The 19,370-nt window shown below is 43.6% G+C and overlaps 3 protein-coding genes across 3 annotated transcripts; all 3 read left to right on the forward strand.

The window, feature by feature from the left end:
• The first annotated feature begins 5,746 nt into the window (after positions 1 to 5,746).
• LOC104878237 (cytochrome c oxidase subunit 3) lies at positions 5,747 to 9,722 on the forward strand. The gene is given in 3 exon segments (XM_059740451.1): positions 5,747 to 8,311; positions 8,556 to 8,633; positions 8,940 to 9,722. Coding segments are annotated over 3 exon segments (1,332 nt in total). The 5' UTR covers positions 5,747 to 7,840.
• A 631-nt stretch (positions 9,723 to 10,353) lies between these two features.
• LOC109122067 (uncharacterized mitochondrial protein AtMg01280-like) lies at positions 10,354 to 11,317 on the forward strand. Its single transcript, XM_019218226.2, has one exon. It carries the CDS (start codon positions 10,409 to 10,411, stop codon positions 11,267 to 11,269), a length of 861 nt encoding a protein of 286 aa, XP_019073771.2. The 5' UTR covers positions 10,354 to 10,408; the 3' UTR covers positions 11,270 to 11,317.
• A 16-nt stretch (positions 11,318 to 11,333) lies between these two features.
• Positions 11,334 to 12,474, forward strand: LOC109122068 (small ribosomal subunit protein bS1m-like). Its single transcript, XM_019218227.2, has one exon. It carries the CDS (start codon positions 11,576 to 11,578, stop codon positions 12,077 to 12,079), a length of 504 nt encoding a protein of 167 aa, XP_019073772.1. The 5' UTR covers positions 11,334 to 11,575; the 3' UTR covers positions 12,080 to 12,474.
• The last annotated feature ends 6,896 nt before the right edge of the window (positions 12,475 to 19,370 follow it).

Here is a 19,370-nt window from a genome sequence, read left to right on the forward strand (position 1 = left end):
GCCAAGATACTTTGATTGATTTCTTACGTTTTCGCAAACATAATCATACGTTACGTATTATACATGCTAATTTGAATTGATGAATATTCAAATTTCTATATTAATACTACTTATTCAACAAATTCGATTGATTGATACGAGTTGATTTTCTATTACGATAAATTGATGAAACAATAGCTGGTCCAATAGCAGCTTCAGCGGCTGCAATAGCTATAACAAAAATTGATAAAATGTCTCCTTTTAATTGTCGATTATAAAAAAAATCAGAAAATGTTATGAAATTTATATTAACTGCATTCAGTATAAGTTCAAGACACATAAGAGCTCTAACCATATTTCGACTCATGATCAATCCATAGATACCGATAGAAAATAAATAGGCACTCAAAACAAGTACATGTTCGAGCATCATTGATCAACTCCTTATCAATCTCGATTCATTTCATTTAAATATGAACAACAATTCAACCGGTTGGATTGACTAGAATATAACAAATATAACAAGTACGGAACAAAAAAATATATTAGTAATAGATCGAACTAAAAGCATTTCTATTTTATACATGAAGAATCTTCAAATATAATTGAAGGGAAATGAATGTGATAAGATAGAAAAAGTTTTGATTTGGATTTATTTCTTGATTCTCTTTGGCTGTCTTCTCTGATATTGAATAAGTGGACTCTCTTGAATCATTTCATAACCTTGGTTCAATACGCCTCAATCCCTCTCAGCCGAAGGCTAGAAATAGGCTCAATCGAGTACTACCAAAATGCATCCCTTCTTTTAGCAGGAGCTTTCACGGTCCTGCATCCTTCTTCCTTAGCGGGATTCTAGCTTGCATGGTCCTCTTTCTGAGTTCTGTGGTTGCTGATGTTTCTATTGATTTGTTTAAGGCCGCTTTCAAGGTTCGGTGTGAAAGGCAGGGCTTCTACGCCCAGTTCATCGACAGCACCAAATCAGAAGTTGCGGTTTTCTAGTCAAGGTAGAAGGGTCCTCGTCCTCTTAGAAAGGGTAGGCCGGTACTCAAGTTCTATGATTGCTGACTCTGATATGGATTAGTTCTGCCTTCAAGCAGAAGGAAGCAAGCCGGTGAGCCCATTCAGTTCTTTTCTCTGGTTCCTATCGGTCAATGAAAATCAATTCTATTTTTAAACACTGCACCCGGGAACTCTATGTTAATATAACATTAAATAGGGCCGGTAGCGAACGGAACTAAGTCAAGGTTTGTAAGAATCAGTAGTAGCTAATTCGTTTATCGTGCTTGTTCGCGAGCCAAGAAAGTATCCATTTCAATATGTAGGAGTCAGTGGGGGTTTTCTTTGTATGGGTCAATGTAATTGAGGAAGCAGTGGGGATTTGATTCTCTGTTTATAAAACGCGGGAAATAAGGCAACTCAGCTCTAGTAAAGGTGGGTCTTACCTTGGTTTAGTTTAATTAGGTTAACCCCTCCCCTCTTTGAGTTGAATATGGACTTTTTCAAGTAAGGGCAAGTAAGTACCAGCTAATGCTTTCACTTACAGGCAGTTTAGGAGAAAGGTTAGCGGCAGAAGGCACTACGATAGTAGTGACCATAGGCGGTAGGACAGCGACGAAACCGATAGTACTGAGAGTCGAGTTAAGAAGTTCAGATTTCATAACCAAAGAGAGAAGGATCAACCCTCCAACTAGCCATCCTTCCCATTCCGCAAGAAAAGAGAAAGGAGAAAGAGTCAAGCTAAAGATCTCAGTCTAGTAAAGCTAAAACTTACCTCTACGCAAAGGTTGCTTACTACGGGGTCTCCTTGTGGGCAGAAGAAGCAGTTTCATCTCAATCCGTTCGAGTCAGGGCAGGGGAAGCTGTGAGCTAGTCAAGTAAAGGAGCAGCTGTGAGCGCATAGAAACCGCTTGGAGAAGGACTTATACTCTTGGAGAATGACTTAGAATCGGTACCGTCGAGGTCCCATCCATGTTCAAAGAACAGATGCAGCTAACCAACGGGCAAGCAAACCTGTAGCAAAACGCTTTCACGCAGGGGTAGAAGTAGAAGACCTTACAGGAAGCCCCAGGGATATTTAAGAGGTAAGTTTACTTGTCGTTGTGAGCTGTAGGTTAGTTGGCAACTTTAGTAGTTCAGTTCCGTCTCATTGAAAATAAGGAAAGGCCGGCGGGTAGCTTCAGGAGAAAGAGAGCAGAGCGGTGAAACAACGTAGTTGGGTTCCGTCGTTCAGTCGAAGGTGAAGAGAATACAGAAAAATTCGAGATGAAGCATGAACAAGTAAACTTCCCCTCGTTCAGTGCCTTAGGTCAAAGAAATGCTTTAGGGAAAGCTGAAGCGAAGGAGAAGGGGCGTAGCGGAATTCTAGTTCAAATAGAACTATAGCAGCTCACGAACCAGTCAAGAACTCACCCTCACCACTCAATTTGGAAGAAAAGGAGAAGCTGTGAGCACAGAATCATGTAATCCGATGTGAGGAAAAGGATTTGTTTATGGGCTTGATAGCTTCAGGAGAAAGTGATTTTCTGCCGAGTGTTAGGCCAGTAGAAAGCTGTTTCAAGCGGTTCTGTCGTTAGAAGTGGGGAAGATCAATTGAGCTAGTCAACCTCCTCTACTCAAAGCGGGACTCCCTCTTAGGCATCATCCGCTTTCAAGCTGAAGGAAGAAAGCCGGTGTTCATACGATAGTTGCTCACTGTAGCTGTAGGGGTGGGGCAACGAAGCTTCTAGTTGAGTGAAGAAGTGAAGTAGGGGGCTTCTCTTCTATTGAATCCAATCTCCGGCCTGTGAGAAAGTGATAATAGAAGGAGAAGTTGTGAGAAAGGAAACTGATTTTAGAACGTAAGTTGTGAGAAGAAAGTCAAGATAGTACGATAGATAGTAGTGAGAAGGTTAAGCTCAAAGAAAGTCTTAGTAGTAAGCTGTAGCCAGGTAGTTAGCAGCTTCAGGCAGTTGAAGGAGAAACTTCTATCTCTATCTCTTGTTTGGGTTGAGCCAGAGAAGTAATGAATTCGATTGACTTTAAAGAGTGTATCTATCGTCCTTTATAACGTAAATAGGATAGTCGTTCGATAAGTGAAATCCTTTACATTTCAATAGTGAGTCTGGCCACAATAAACTCTTTATCTTCCGAGTATAGCTTGCAAAGGCGCCGTCAGAGTTCAACTTGATGGAATTTGCTGGCTTCGGCTGTAGGACTATCTGATATGCAGTTTTGACTTTAATAGGAAGGAGATAAGCATTCCGATGTGGTGGTGCAAAGGGGTTGGAGTCGTTATAGAGGCTGGTTCTGATAAATGACTTTTTTTCATATATAATAGGGTTAATTTCTTTCTCAAGAGAATAGGGACGGGTCTAGTAGCGGGCAAAGCAGAGATGGCTCGAAAGAGGTCTGGTTACAGGTTTTTCAGGAAAGCTGGCATGACTGTCTGACTGTCGGAAAGCATAAGCGGTAAAAGGCAAAAGCAGTAGCAGTGAACATGACTGTCTTTTTCATATCAGGTAATTCCATTACGTTAAGCAAGAAGGAGCAATCAGTCTCATATGCGGGATAGGCTAGCGCATATCAAGCATTTGTAGCAGGCAGAATGGGTCTTCGGGCTGGCATTTCAAGCTGCCTTATTTTCATCCGGGGCTTGGCTGGTCCAAAACAAAATAGCCCGGTTATGCTTTGATGAACCCCTATTTAGAAAAAATAGTTGGATCCTTTGATGGTAGTTAAATGCTACCGCCTGGGTGGGATAACCTCGGGGAAAGCAGCTGATCATTGACTTTCATTCTCTTATTTCCATGCCCCTCGCATCCAGAGAAATTGAACCTTAGAAGGGTCCTCTCTAGGCACCGATCGATATCCGAGATTCGATGAAAGTATGGAAGGCAGTAGCTTTCCCAAAAGTTCAATCTTAAGGTCGGTACCTATAAGGAGTGAGAGGCTTCAAGCAGATGAGAAAAGTAGACCCTAGCCGCCCTTCCTTAACAAGATGGCTCGGAGCAAAGTCTTACGTTATATACTATAAGCGCAGAAGGAGAGTAAACACACAATGAAATAGGTGGAGAGTCACATTTCTTAATAATGCCCAAAAGCCCCGGACTAAGGCGTGACCATAGGATCTCACAGTGTCGGAATGAGTTGAGGACGAGATGCGGTGTCCAGTCGTATTGGTAGGGATCGCTATGCCACCTGTCTTTTTTGTCTTAGGCGTACTGCTTAGCAAAGCAAACGGTAGGTCATAGACTGGAGCAGACAGACTCAGCTACATCGTGAGAACTCTCTTCAACCGGATCAACAAAGGCAAGATCAGCTCACTTCCCCACTGACTCAATCAATCTATGGAAAGTAAATCCTAAACTTAACTTCGGAGTGGCAAGCAGCAGACACAAATAGGCTCAGTTCTTCGAGTTCAGTTGAAAAGTGGGAAGTCTTTGAGAAGAAAGTTAAGTAGTGAGCTGAACTAGATAGATAGTAGTGAATCGTCAACCATTCCCTCCCCGAATCCCTTCTTTCAATGGATCTTTTCCTGTGCTTAGGTTAGCTCTCTACTTCCATCTCTGTTTGCCTGTCCTCCTCGTTTATTTGTCTCCATAGGTTGTGATCGTCTTAACGCCAAATATCTCTTCAGGAATAAGCCCAGTTTAAGCCCCCTCATAGAGGTGTAGTGTGTATTAGTGGTCGCCTCGACGCCTCTTTCTTTAGGAAGAAGCCCAGTTAAAGCCCTTATCATAGATTACCAGTAGTCCCTTAAAATGTGGTAAACTTATTTTCTAGATGCACCTCGCCCAACCTCCTTGTGAGTCTTTCTTCTCCCAAAAATGTTCTGAGCTCAAGTGCTAATGTGGTCTGAGGGAAAGGATTTATTCTTGTCTGCTTAGCTTATTCTTTGGTCTACCACATTTCCGGTCAATGCTGCGAGTGCCCTCATTTTGAATTACGGATCCTTTCCGGCCCTCTTTCGCTTCGAGCTTTTGACTGTTAAAAGAGATCCGGCCCCTCTTGTTATATCTTTCGCAATTGCTGCTCGCTCTGGGGATCTACCTCGAATTCGATAGATTGATATCCTGCCATAAGTAATTGCTTATGGAGAAGAGAATTTTTTCTTTGTAGCTGGTCCTTCCATCCATCCACGAAATCTTTATTCACAAGATCTGATCAGATCTTCGATTGATGATTTTATGAAAGTAGGTTCGAATGAATTCCGTTCTTTCTCTATGTGATTTGGGTCTTTCTTGGTCACTAGCTCTGGTCTCTGGGTTTAAAACGTGAAGAATTGCCATTTTATGAGCTTTATAGGCCCGTTGAAGTCCCCGAAAAAAGGGGAAAAAGTAAAGTCTAAGCGCATATGGCACGAAAAGGAAATCCGATTTCACATTTCATATTCACTCTTTTTTATTCTCTAATTTTTTAGTAAAAAAAAGAAAATAAGATATCTAATTCTATCTGAATCAGACGAGCCGCCTCTAGCATTTTCATTTCGCGATTCAGATTCAGAGCGTGAATCTGTACATTCCTAAGAATCTGAAGAGGAGATCTCTCTCGATCTCGAATTGAGACTCGCCCCTCCCTGGAGGAGGCTTGGGGGAACCTGTCCCCCGATCTCTTGCGGAAAACGAGGCAGCTCATCCCGCTCAACCGCTTACCGATCGAGAGCGCGAGAGTGCTTCTTGCTCTAATTCTCAGGCGGCGGGCCCGTCTGCAGCGGTATTACACCAACTACCACTTCTGGTTCCGGACCCGGACCTAGAAAAATTCTCGCAAACCAGATTTGGCTCTACAAAGAGCATGCGTCAAAAGATGCAAACGAAATTCTTCAAATAGCGGAGAAAACCATTTCTTTAAAAAAAAAAGATAGCAAGTTCTATGCACAAGTTTTCTCAGTGCTTTCTAATTCACAAAGAAGTCTGTCTTTTCTTGAGTTGCATATTTCTGCAACAGGATAAAGGAAACCGATTGATAAACTTGCATGGAGCTGGCTATTCACTCACTTTTTTCTGCTAATGTGCAGCGGCGAAGCGCCGGGTTGTTGGTAAGGAGCGTGAGCGGGCGGGGGGCTCACACAAGTAAGTGAAGGACCCCCGTAGGGTCTTTCTGAAGTGTGGCCCACACACGGCCAGGGGGGAAAGAAAAGGGGGGGATAAGGGGAGCCTTAGCCCACTTAGAATCGAATTATAAACCGGCGTGGCGCTGCTGGATGCTTCTAATCAATAGAACAGGAAGAGGAGTCAGCCAAAAAGAAAGACCACCAAAAGTTACGACCACCAAGATACGCATAGTGATTCGATCTTTTGATCACCCATTTTTTGAAAACCATTTTTGGGGGCTTCCACCTTACACACGGAAGATTGGATTGCCTGAATCATGAGTCTTATATACTGTGTTACGATCACCTCATATTGATAAAAAGTCCAGAGAACAATTTGAAATGGAAATCAAGAAACAATTTCTGGTCATAAAAACAGAAACGCATGAATTGCGCAAGAAGTTCTTTCGGTTAAAACGCCGTGCGACTCGGAGGACATAAGACTTCTTGGTCAAGCCAAAAAGATTGCCGACAGGATGCTCCTACCCCACCATGCCTGGCCCTTTACCTTACCTTAAGAAGAAAGAGGGGGGTATGAAGCGTGGGAAACATTGCAAGAAGTGTATGATACAACAGGTAACCTTAAGGAGTGGCGGTAAAACTCTTGATTGATCAACGCGAGTGAACTGTGCTTAGACGCTTCGTAAAACCGCACCGATCTACGAGAGGAGCTGATGGATGAGTAGGCTTCTCCTTTCGATTCACGGAATGTGATCTGGGACACGATGGGAGTTTGCGTGCCTCGGTAGGAAAGAGATCACCGGAGTATAGCACAAGATCACCTTTTCTTGCTGCCATGGGGTCGACCTGTGAACAAGGTAAACCCAATGGGAACCAAAAAATGGGAGGGTACCGCATTGGGCAGAAGACGATCCAAAAAGCGAAGGCTCACCCAGCTGAAGGAAGGAGCTTTGACTTAACGCCCTTATTATTATTCAAAGGGGAAAGGGTGGTCGTAGATCAGGCTGATCTTTGATCAGAAGTGCTCTACGATCAGACTGATTGTAAATCAGGGTGCTCCCCTACAATCTTAGGCTTAAGCAAGCAGGCTGATTGTAAATCCGCTTTTTCTCCGAGAGGGCTATCTTACTAAAAAGTTGAAAGGGCGTGAGATAGGCGACAGGTAGCTTGCTTCCAAGCCGATAGGATAGGCGACGGCCCGGGCGTAGAAGCAAGTCGCCAGAAGCTTTCGGTAGCTTGCTTCTAAGCCGGCCCGGCCGCGGGGAATCAAGAGATCTTTGCCGGTGCTGACTTGGATCTCGGGTGACGGAATAAGGCGGCCAGAAGCGACGAGCAGTCGCGGTCGAAGCTTGGCTCTAGCTTTAGATTAGTAAGGCTAGTAGTAAGCTTGGCTACAGCGAAGCGCTTACCAAGCGCGAAGGAAAGGGCCTTCGCCACTTGAGCCGTATGCGGGGGAACTCGCACGTGCAGTTCTTAGGGGGGGGAGAGCTAGTAGGAGCCATCCTATCCCAATAGCGTATATTTGGAGCTCAATATGAAATCCTATTTTATTGCAAGACCCGTTCGGATAAGGGAAAACTCCAGAGATTGCTTCGAAGTAAGATCCTTGCGTTGACCCTTTCCTGAACCAGAACCGGGGGGGAGGGGTGATAGGAAAGGGGGATCAAAATGTCCCATATTTTAAGTGAGGGCTTTTCGGACCTTCGGAACCTCCCTTTTTTTCCATGCTTTCCGTTGGTCAACAACCACAACTCACTATAGTTCTTCACTACTCGTACAGGCTTGACGGAGTTAAGCTGTCTGGAGGGAATCATTTTTTCTCAATCAAGAATGCCTCAACTGGATAAATTCACTTATTTCACACAATTCTTCTGGTCATGCCTTTTCCTCTTTACTTTCTATATTCCCATATGCAATGATGGAGATGGAGTACTTGGGATCAGCAGAATTCTAAAACTACGGAACCAACTGGTTTCACACCGGGGGAACAACATCCGGAGCAACGACCCCAACAGTTTGGAAGATATCTTGAGAAAAGGTTTTAGCACCGGTGTATCCTATATGTACTCTAGTTTATTCGAAGTATCCCAATGGTGTAACGTCGTCGACTTATTGGGAAAAAGGAGTCAAATAACATTGATCTCTTGTTTCGGAGAAATAAGTGGCTCACGAGGAATGGAAAGAAACATATTCTATTTGATCTCGAAGTCCTCATATAGCACTTCTTCCAATCCTGGATGGGGGATCACTTGTAGGAATGACATAATGCTAATCCATGTTCCACACGGCCAAGGAAACATCGTTTTTTAATCTCATTATGACCGGAAGAAATTCTTTCTCGATCAGAAAAGTGGAATGGAAGGCACTACAAGCAAGAAAGATATACTCCTTTTCAAATCGCCCCGCGAAGACGGACGTTCAGAAAGGTTCTCGAGATTCTCAATCGCTCTAGTGGGGAGGGATAGTGCTTGAAGGGAGCGAGACCAAGCCGAGCCACTAGGAGAGTAAGCCCTTCCCACGTGTCAAGTTGAATAAATGAATGCAGCCTCAACCAGAGAGATCAACCAGCGCCTTTTATTTTAGGCCGTCGGCGGTGCAGAACGCACTAATCCGCGACCAACAAGTTTTCCGAAACCGAACTGAATGGAATTCTTACTTTAAAAAAATGCTTGCTGAAAATCAAAGAAAGAAGGTCCATTTTCCCACGTAGTTCGTCGGTCAAACCAACGATTCTCAAAGTAATAGAGAGATCTTTTTCTAGTTAGACTTCTATCAATGCAATGAAAGAACCATCCCTTCCTATTTGTTTGTCCTGTCAGATATAAAGAAAATTAGACCCCAAAGAGCCCTTCTTTACCACTTTAGGGGGTGGGGGTGAAGGGGGGGTTTACATACAACCAAGGCAAAGTGGTTTATGATTGAATCTCAGAGGCATTCTTTTCATTTGGTAGATCCAAGTCCATGGCCTATTTCGGGTTCACTCGGAGCTTTGGCAACCACCGTAGGAGGTGTGATGTACATGCACCCATTTCAAGGGGGTGCAACACTTCTCAGTTTGGGCATCATATTTATCCTATATACCATGTTCGTATGCTGGCGCGATGTTATACGTGAATCCACGTTGGAAGGACATCATACCAAAGTCGTACAATTAGGACCTTGATATGGTTATATTCCGTTCATCGTATCGGAGGTTATGTTCCTTTTTGCTCTTTTTCGGGCTTCTTCTCATTCTTCTTTGGCACCTACGGTAGAGATCGGAGGTATTTGGCCCCCAAAAGGGATTGGGGTTTTAGATCCTCGGGAAATCCCTTTTCTAAATACCCCTATTCTCCCTTCATCCGGAGCTGCCGTAACTTGGGCTCATCATGCTATACTCGCGGGGAAGGAAAAACGGGCAGTTTACGCTTTAGTAGCTACCGTTTTACTGGCTCTACTATCCACTGGCTTTCAAGGAATGGAATATTATCAAGCACCCTCCACTATTTCGGATAGTATTTATGGTTCTACCTTTTCCTTAGCAACTGGCTTTCATGGTTTTCATGTGATTATAGGTACTCTTTTCTCGATCATATGTGGTATTCGCCAATATCTCGGTCATCTGACCAAGGAGCATCACGTTGGCTTTGAAGCAGCTGCATGGTACTGGCATTTTGTAGACGTGGTTCGGTTATTCCTATTTGTCTCTATCTATTGGTGGGGAGGTATATGAAGGAACAAATCAGTGGATTGAGGAATGAAAGCTCGAAGACAAAGAGAACTGGGCTTTTCCAAAGAATTACTGCAGCTTTGCCACTCCCTTTGATTATCATATACAAAAAAGTCTCTTCCACTTTCCTACCAAATCTCTCTGTATTCTGGCACATAAATGAAGGGATCGAAGAGATTATGGCAGATCATGTTCACCAAGAAATGACCCGAAATTGGATCTTGGTCTATTTGAGATTGTTCCTTTTAATCGTAATCAAAGATGTTTTCTTGTCTCTCGTTTCTTTTCCGAACAAATCGAAGAACCTAATGGATCAAACTTTAACTCCGGGTGAATGGATCGCCCCGGCGGGGTCACTCTGACGCGGAGGGCCCTGAGAAGCAAAGCACTCCAGTAACTGATCCTTTAGTAGGTGAAGGGGCAAAGAGAACTCCGGTCTCCCTTGGCAATAGTTTAGGTTCTTATGTCTGCCTTGGTGAGTAGGAGAGGTAGCCGAATTAGGATATCACTACTGGCACCGACTTCGCAGAAATTGCGATCCTACAAAAAAAAAAATCATGAAATTCCTTCGAGTGTTATCTACAAATCTTCCTAGGATCCGTCATTTTTTCTTTTCTTTACTAATTCTTTTAGGTAGTTCTGTAGCAGATTTTTGCGAACGTTTTCTAGGAGCGGAAGTTACTGAGAGAATGACAACAGGTAAAAATCTCGTCCTTTTTGCAATAATGATTTTGGGCTTGATATTTATCTTGCGTCGTTTTTGTTTTCGGTTGAATAACAAGTACGACTTTCGAATTTTCTTTATTATCATTCTATTTTTCATCTCTTTCTTTTGCTATTTTATACGAATCTACTTAGTTTCTCGCTTAGGTAGTTGTTGTAGTCATGCTGGTCTTTCTGGTTTGCTAATTCTGTGTGCTTCGGGTGGGGAAATCCTTCCCTATTCCGGCCCATCAAGCTCGTCTTCGTGGACGGAGGATTCCTTCGAGATGCGGGTCTTATTAGAACCATTTTCCGAAACGGAAATGGAGGGCACATCGGTGAATCCACCAAGTGTGGCGCGGGATGAAGCAGGACCTTCCCACCAACCCTCTATTGTAAAAAATTCGAGTCTAAAGTCTTCAATAAAGAATCGAATTTTACGGCTCGAAAGGGACCAGACCCCCTTTCTACTGGATAAAGAAAAGGGGGAATATTGGAACAATATTCAAACCGCCCTGGATCAAGCTCCCTCTCAAAAAGAGTATAACCGATTACTCGAGTTCGAGAATAGAGATCTCCAAATCCGGGAGCTGAAACATGAATGTTGTTCTCTTTTTCAACAAGTCCTTTCGGAGAATCCAGCATTGGCCGAAAAGGCCGCCTACAATCCTCAAGAAGCCCTTATCGACTTCTTTGACGAGAGGCGGGCCGAACTGGAGACCAACCTAGAAGTGGAAGGTGGCCGAACAAGACAAGAGGGAACTCCCATTTTTGGAAGAAGTTTGTCGGGATATCAGAGAAGGCGGCCCCAACTCTATCTATATGAAAATAATCTTGGGATACGCTGATAACGAGTAACGTTTTTTTTGGCATTTTTCTTTCTATATAGGGGGGAGCTATTGTGAAGCCTAGAGAGGCAGAAGCGGCAAATCGCTTCTACCGAGTTCCCCAACAGCAGCTTAGCTTAGTAGCTTAACTCTTTCTACTGGCGTGGCGCTGCTGGATGCTTCTGATCAATAGGAAGAGGAGGAAAAAAATAAAAAAGCTTATGATGAGCATCTATTTGAGTCGATCATTTCCAAGATCTAATTCAAGTTTTTTTTTTATGTAGTGGAAACGCCTCACAATCTTCAGTTTTACGCTTAAGGGAAGAAATGTTCTTGGTGGATGCAAGACCTAGGACCCCCAGAATTTGTATGCAAGATGAGCCTACAGGAGTGCCAATCAACCGAGCCACCAGGTTTGAGAATAAGGTGGGATCCCTGGATCTAGTGGCCGGTGAATCACTGATCAAAGAGCAGATTTTTGAGAGATTCTTCATCGATCTAGTGGCCGGTGAATCACTGATCAAAGAGCGAGCAGCCGCCAGGTTTAATGATTTGGTGGGATCCACAGATGTAGTGGCTGGTGAACCGCTTCTTCTTCTTCCACGAAGATTAAGACAAAACCGAGCTTGGATGGAATTGAACAAGATTTGGCGAACGAATACAAAGGTCAAAGGCTTTATTATTGAGAAAGTAAAAGGAGGTTATTCAGTAGCCATCGCAGGTTTTATTACTTTTCTTCCATTCCATCCTCGCACAAGGAAAAGGATCTCGAATGATCGATTCACCATTGAGAGCATTAACCCCAAAAGGACGAATATTGTGGTGTTCTAACAGCGGCAGATCAAACAAGAACTTGATGAGCGAAATCCGCTGACGACAAAAAAAAGAGCCATTTTTCAATTCCGAAGCCTAGCGTCTCCTGATAACACTCTATCACCTTAATCCATTCTTTTGTTGAGGGTCTTGAACTTATTCCGGCCCTCTATTTACATAGCGAAGAAAGGCAAAGGCTCTTGCTCGAATGCGTGACTGCGGCGCGCCTATCGCCCCGGCACGGCACTCTAAAATGCATGTTGGGTTGAGCAAGAATACTGCGACTAGGGAGACGAAGAATGGAATTGAAGGCATAGTCTCAATAAAAAGAATTGAACACCAACCAACGAGTGGCGGATTTTGATGGAGTCTCGCAGAAGAAGAGCCTTACTCTATAGGGGCGCTAGCGCGCTACAACTAGCAGCCCCTTTCTATTATATTAGTAAAGCAAAGCGCTAATGAGCAAGAAAAGGCTAAAGCCCTTTATATAGGGGGCCCGAACGGGCTCCTTTATCAATCAAGTTCTTTCGCGCAGCTCATCCCTTGCTTGTTCACAACGGCTTTCGCGCAATTTCTCATTTATGCTTGGTTCATTCCCGTCCTGTCCTCCCTTCGTCAATCTTTTTCTTTCTTTTCATTATTCCCCAACCCCTTTCCAGCCATCGGTCTAATCAATCGGCCCAACCGGGAATCTTGAATCTGTAACGGTCGGAATCAGTACTCAATCTATATGAAAGATCTCTCCTTCCTTTGAGCTCTGCCTCTTGCCATGCCTTGTTGGGTTCTTAAGCATATCGATAAGCAAGAATAAGGGTTGGCTAGCCCCTTCTACTATAACTATAAAGGAATCGATATCTTTCTTTCTATTAAAGATATGCCTTACCGCCCGTGTTAGCAGCTGTTCTTTTCTTCTTTCTTCAACCGGTCATATTTGATCTGTAGCTGGTAGCGACATGAGGAAAAGGTCCGGAATGGCCTATTTTATTTGCTAAATATCGCGAGTTTACGGGGTCAGATGGGTCAGGCCTCTAAAAACATGTGATAATCGGCTTTTTTATTAGCATCTGTCCTTCCCGGCCTGCTGTCGTCAACGGTCCACTTCCTTGAATGAGAGTTGCTCTTCCCAGTCCACGAATACTGTCCGTTGTCCTTTACTTGTTTAGTGGCATCTGTCTGAGGGCATTTGGAATTGTCTGTTTCAGTATTCACTCTTGTAAACGGTCCCAAACGCTCATCTGTCCACGAATACGGTTCCCTTCTTTTATTCAATATCCCGCTTATCTGTTTAGCGAATATCTCCCATGCTTAGTTAATCGATATCTCCCTACCTTGCTTCATCGATTGAAGTACAGGTGCTTCGGTCAGCATGACTGTAGGTGCTAAAGAAATAAAAGCTTTTTATGCAACAATTACATCAGCAGGATCAAGAGTAGGTATTGGAAATTGGTAAAGCATGACTTTAGTCCTCAATCTGTCAATCCAATCAAAACCGCTTCCCTTCTTTTATTCAAAATAGCTTTTATTCAATTAGGGCGAATACCTTGTAACCAAATTTCTTTCTTGAAAGATATGCTACTTCCCGGTCGAGCTGTCTTGTAACGGTCTATAGGGTCTTCGGTCGAATTGGTCTTCTTTCCTGTAGTAGTTCATCTGATGAGTTCATCGCGATCTATGGCAATTTGAGTTTAAGCATCGGGCTTCTTAAAGCTATCTTCTGTAGGGATCTCCGATCGCCTTGTATAACTATCGATAAATGGCTTTCGCGCTAGGAGCTCATCCAGCAAGAAACTTTTTGTATAAAATAGCGCTAACGCGCACCTTTTACTAGTCAAGGGTCTACGATCAGAGAACGCTCATCCGTTGCTTGTTTGGTCATCGGTCTGCTCTGTCTGATGGAATCCGTCTTTTGGCTAACGGTCATCGGTATCGGCCCAACCATTCCTGTCTCCTGTCTTTATTAGTCTATTCCTTCTCTTCCTTCCCTGCTCGGGAATCAGTATCTGTGGCAATCGGGTAACGCTAATTGGTGGAATCAAATCAATCGCGTTCTGTATCGGTCAATCGCTTCGGTGAATGAATCTATCACGGATGCCATTACATTAGCTTAGTTGCTTGTTCGCGAATCCCTTGTTTGAATCAGAGTCTGTCTCGTAGGGCATTTTAGTGAAGCGGAAGGCCTCTTCAAGCTCTTTGATAAGGAAAGATACATAGGGAAATGAAGATGCGAATATTCAGGCGAAATAAGGCAAAGGGTCGGCAGCATACACATAGGTGTAGGTGCTCCGCTCGCATCTGTCTCGGTCATCGGCTCGGCTGTTCAACCGGTCATCTGTCCACAAATCTTATTTCTGTAAATAGAGCTACTTCCTGGTGCGCCATCTCTTTTAATAGTTCTCATCCCGTCCTTGAGTCTAGTCGTGAATCCCTAGCTTGTTCGATACCGATTCCGTTAAATATCGAGATTTGAATGAAAGTATAGTGTCAAGTGTTCAGTCAAGGCTGTAATCGGGTTAAGGTTAAGGCAAGCAAGGATAGGTCAATGAAAATGCGAATATAGGCCTTGCATCTGCGCAATCAGGAATCAGTCTCTCGCAACTCTCGTAAGAGGTATCGGTCGCATCTGCCCTGTCTCAATCGGTCGAGCTGTCGTCCTGTATCGGTAGAAACTCTATCAATCGGTCTGGTCTGATCTTCCCATTCCCGCTCGAATCTGGTCATTCAGTACACACGATATTTGTCTTTAAATAAATCTATCTCTTTTTCGTTATGAGTAGTATTGTTTATCAGAGAGGGACTGAAAGACTATATCTGGGCTAGCTCGACTCCACCCCTACGCCTGAGCCTTTGGGGTGGAGGTGAGCGTTAATAGAGCTTATAACTATGAAATAAAGAGGAGTAATAACAATAAGTATACGATAGGTATAACAAGTATACAACAAGAAAGAAGCAGAAATAGGCGCATAACGGTCAAAATCAGAATGAAATAGATAAGAAAGCAATAAGTAAGTATAAGCTAAAATACTATAGATAAGGAAATAGGTATACGGCAAGCATATCGGTAAGCCAATCAAGAAAGGTATACGGTCTCCCTTGTATAGTTAAGGCCAAGCCAATCAAAGGGTTACGGTATAAGCCAAGCAAGAAAACGGTTGGCAGTTAACGGATATGGGCTTCGATAAGCATTCCTGGTAGGCGTCAATCCAATCAGTGCGATAGGTTCTGAGGTTAAGCAATAATAAGAGATGAGCCTTGAAAGCAGCTAAGGCCGTTTAGGTTGGTCTACGAATAAAGTCTTTAAATCAATCTCTTGCCCTTAAGCACATCTCTGGCTTCTTTCCTTTTAATATGTCACCCAGCAATCAAACTAAAGCGCTAACGCGCAACGGCTTTCGCGCTAGGCGCTCAGTCCGTTGCTTGTTCCGATCAATTCGAAATAATCCAACATCAACTGCTCTACCATAATTCATAGGTTTTTTTATTGTATTGATCCCGGGATCTATCGAAACAATGGAAGAATAGTATAGAAAAATGAAAAAAGAAAGCAACAAAGTAATCCTTTTTTATTTTTTTTTTAGCATTCCTCAGAAGTAATGGATTGAGCCGTTAACAGATGATCCAAGGAGTTCTATGGTGACTTCTTCAGAATCTTTTTTAAGGAGTAGTAGACCCCACCTATCCTTCATGCTTTAACCATGACATGAGGTGAGGCGATAATGCATAAAAAATCTTCCTAGGATTATCAAAAAAGGGTAAGTGCGCGATATGTGGATCACCCGAAGCAAGATCTTATTATGCGTAGTACCTCGTTGGACAACCACTATGTCTATGTCGCCTCCAGTATATCTTGGATATCGTATCTACGTAATAGCAGAACGACTCCCTCTTTGAACAGTACAGTCAAGAGGGAAAGACAAAAAATAGGGCTTGCTCTTGGAAGATCTTTTTTACAGGAGGAAGAAGCTCATTCACTTGACGACATACGATTCAGTTCATCTCTCGCTCGACGGATAGAACTCCCAGATCGCTTCGTGAGCTTGTCTCGCCACTCGCTTCGCTCGACGATAAAGACCAGTGTCACAATGGAACCCTTCCACCGAGATGAAGCTCTCGCGCCTCAAAGACCAGCGCTATCGCATCCACGCTAACTATGCACTGCAACCCGGAGCAGCTATCTTGACTTGAGCTAACAAGCTTTCTTCTGCCCCGTTAACAAGACCAAAACTGCAAAATAAATTCGCCTGTCGTGGGTGATAGGCGGTGACTTTTCAGTTTATTTGTTCTCTCAGTAAGTGAAGAAAATAAGCGAGCCGTTCATTTAAGCTGTTTGTGGTTTTCCTTCTTTCCGGGTCTAGGCTTTGTAGATCAGATCAGTTGTTGATTTGGGGAAGGGTTAAGGATGGGTCTTGAGAAAGAGGTGGTACTGTGATAGAGAATCAGTAGGTCAGGCGCCCCTAATCCTATAAAGCAAGGGTAGGCCTTAATAATGAAGCTTGACTAGTAAAAGGTGCGGCACACTTCCATTTTCTTCGCTTGGTCAGAGCGCGTGATAGGAAGATGGAGAAGAAATGCATCTAGGTACATAGATCTCCAATCCACATTAACCGGAGTTATGTTAAAACGCTCAAATATTGCTGCACCACCTTCCCTTTTGTTAGACCAAGTATAGGGATTACCTTAGTAGCCAAGATCGTGAAGTAAACATTAATCCGTGCAGGTCCGGAAGGCTTCAGTTTGAGATACGGAAACTCTTTTTTCTCAGCTGGATCGAGAATAGTGTGAAAGTCCCCAATGACCAACCATGGGAGAGAGATAGAATTTGCTATCTCAGTGAATTCCTGCCACGTCTCATGCCGATGGCAAGCTTGAGCCCATGCATAGACCACGGAAAACATCCAAGAGTGTCCTAGTTTTTTGTCCGAAACTAGAACATGTATTGTTCTTGAAGAGGACTGGACTTCCTCTATAACACAGGCTTTCTTTTCTCCTTCCAGAGAATAAAAAAGACCCCCAATCTAAACAACAGAAAGAAGAGCAGAAGATATACAAATAGAATGAGAAAAACCAAGTTTATTAATAATATTTGAACCACTATCCACAGGTTTCTAATATTGCCATAACAATAGTAAGATTTTCTTTTAAAAAACTGCTGGATGAAAGAGGGTATGAAATAGAACCTCACATTCCATATGATGATGATGATCCTCATTTGGAGAAATATCATAATGAGTATCACCATTGTTAGTATGCCGCTTTTTTTTTCTTCCAAAATCATATCTCTCTAACTTGACGTTTATTAGTAAATATTGGAAAGGTCTTAGATTTGACCTAATGGAGAAGGTCCATTTAGTAGTACCAAGCACGACCAATAGTATAGGGGCGCGCGGATGATGAGCAAGGGCTGCACTGTCTTGAGAATGAGATAAAGACAAAGACGTCAACGGGTGTTGTTCGAATTCTACACCATCCCCCGTCGCTGTCTGGAACGAGAATTCATTGTCATCCTCCTTAGCCGATTGCTCACTATCAACTATTTAATCCTTCTCAGACATCTTCTCCTCCTTGATAACCGGACTATCCACTTCAGGCTGCACAATAGAGATCGAGATAGCCTCGTGAGCGTGATTCTGAGTCTCGTGGTTGAGATCCGTGAGCGAGACCTAAGCAGGAGAAACAAAGGTAGAAGGAGCAGAGAGGCAACAACACTTCTTTCTCCGCTGCTATATCAAGATGGTTTATAGCATCATATATAGAGCCAAGGGCAGCTTTCCTTCACGTAGTTCCACTAGCTTCAGTAACATCTCGATACCCGGGCTAGTAGATGCATACCAATATGACTAGTTAGGGCGATCCAGCGGGAGCGCTATATGTTACCTTTGACTCTACTGTCTCCACCTATGCTTGCTCTGATGCGGGCAAGTAGCAAGATGCCATATCAAGCGCTACGTGATCTTCGACCACCCTGATCTTCGACCACCCTTTGCCTTTCTTCGCTGGTTCACGCACGGGTGGTTGGTTATGAATCACATCACAAAATGGGAATCAAGCGCTTCAACTGGTAAACTTGAGCTCTGGAACTAGCACTATGAGTGCCTCTGCTAGCTATGGCTCTTCAACCCTTGCCGGTTTGTTGAAGTAAGTGGAAAGCGAATGCACAGCGCTTCTACTCACATGTCGGAGCATATCAGTAATAACACAAGCGAAGACCAAAACAAGGGCAGACGCGAGTGCACACAAAATCTACATTTTATTATCTACACTACCTTAGAGTAAGCTAATGCCTTCACTCCATTTCTTGGAAAAAATCCAACGGGGCATCACAAACGAACAAGGGCGGATATCGATAAATTGGGAATGACAGAACATCGCTTCTAAGAACTAATGGCAACGTATACTTACTTATACAGAATGGGCTTACCCATTTTTCCCAAATGCTGACAGCTCCGATGCATGCGTGCGTGAGCGGCCTCAGGCCTCGGGTGATAATAAATAACAGGCCTACGCCCAGCAACGGAAAAACCAGTATAGGAGTAGCAAGGTACATTCGAAAGCTAGATTTTGATCTCATTGCCCTCTAAAAGGGGCATTCTCAGTCTATCAAAACCTCTTCAATTACACTCAATCTGTACAAGAGAAGAACATAGTGGAAACTGAATTCAATGATCACGTTAGGTCAGCCAAGCAAAAAATAATAATGAATGAATAAGAAAGAGAAAGAAAGGACTTGGACGCACCTATCTCCAATTAGTGAAGATGCCGGTGGTTATGGGTATGGATCCGCGCGAGATGATAGCTTTCTCGGGTTTTTGAACGGTTGCTGGCTTGTTGATTTGCCTCTTGGTAACGGGAAACTAGCGATGGTCTTATTACCTTTTCTTCTGTACACCTTTGCCGGAACCGGTACCTCCTATCATTGGCACTCTAACTAAGCGAGATGGTGGGGAAGCCGCTTCTGGGACCGTACAAACTAGAAGGAATGATGCTTGCATAGGTGGGGGGCTGCCTCTACTTCTACATGTGGTGCTACCTTCGCTGCTTTCATTAGTCTTGGTTCTTCCAAAGTAGCAATTAGGATTGGACTTAGCGCTTATCTCACACCGGGAATTCTCTCTTTTGTTGTTTTTAGAGAGTGTGGGGCCTTTGTCTCTAACTGAACTGTGGTGCCGTAGCTTCTTATGCTGCAGCCCATACCATCCTAGCGCTTCCCATACTTTTTTTACCGCTAATATGACTAGTGCCGACATAGCCTATGTCTTTGCTTCTTATGCCTTTGTTGCCCTTATCCCACCCGCAACTAGCTTAGATTCTGCTG

The sequence above is a fragment of the Vitis vinifera genome, chromosome 10, assembly GCF_030704535.1.
Source record: "Vitis vinifera cultivar Pinot Noir 40024 chromosome 10, ASM3070453v1".
NCBI lineage: Eukaryota > Viridiplantae > Streptophyta > Magnoliopsida > Vitales > Vitaceae > Vitis > Vitis vinifera.

Excerpts from the sequence above, each read along its gene's own strand:
- LOC109122067 (XM_019218226.2), top strand. The coding sequence starts at position 10,409 with ATGACAACAGGTAAAAATCTCGTCCTTTTTGCAATAATGATTTTGGGC.
- LOC109122068 (XM_019218227.2), top strand. The coding sequence starts at position 11,576 with ATGTTCTTGGTGGATGCAAGACCTAGGACCCCCAGAATTTGTATGCAA.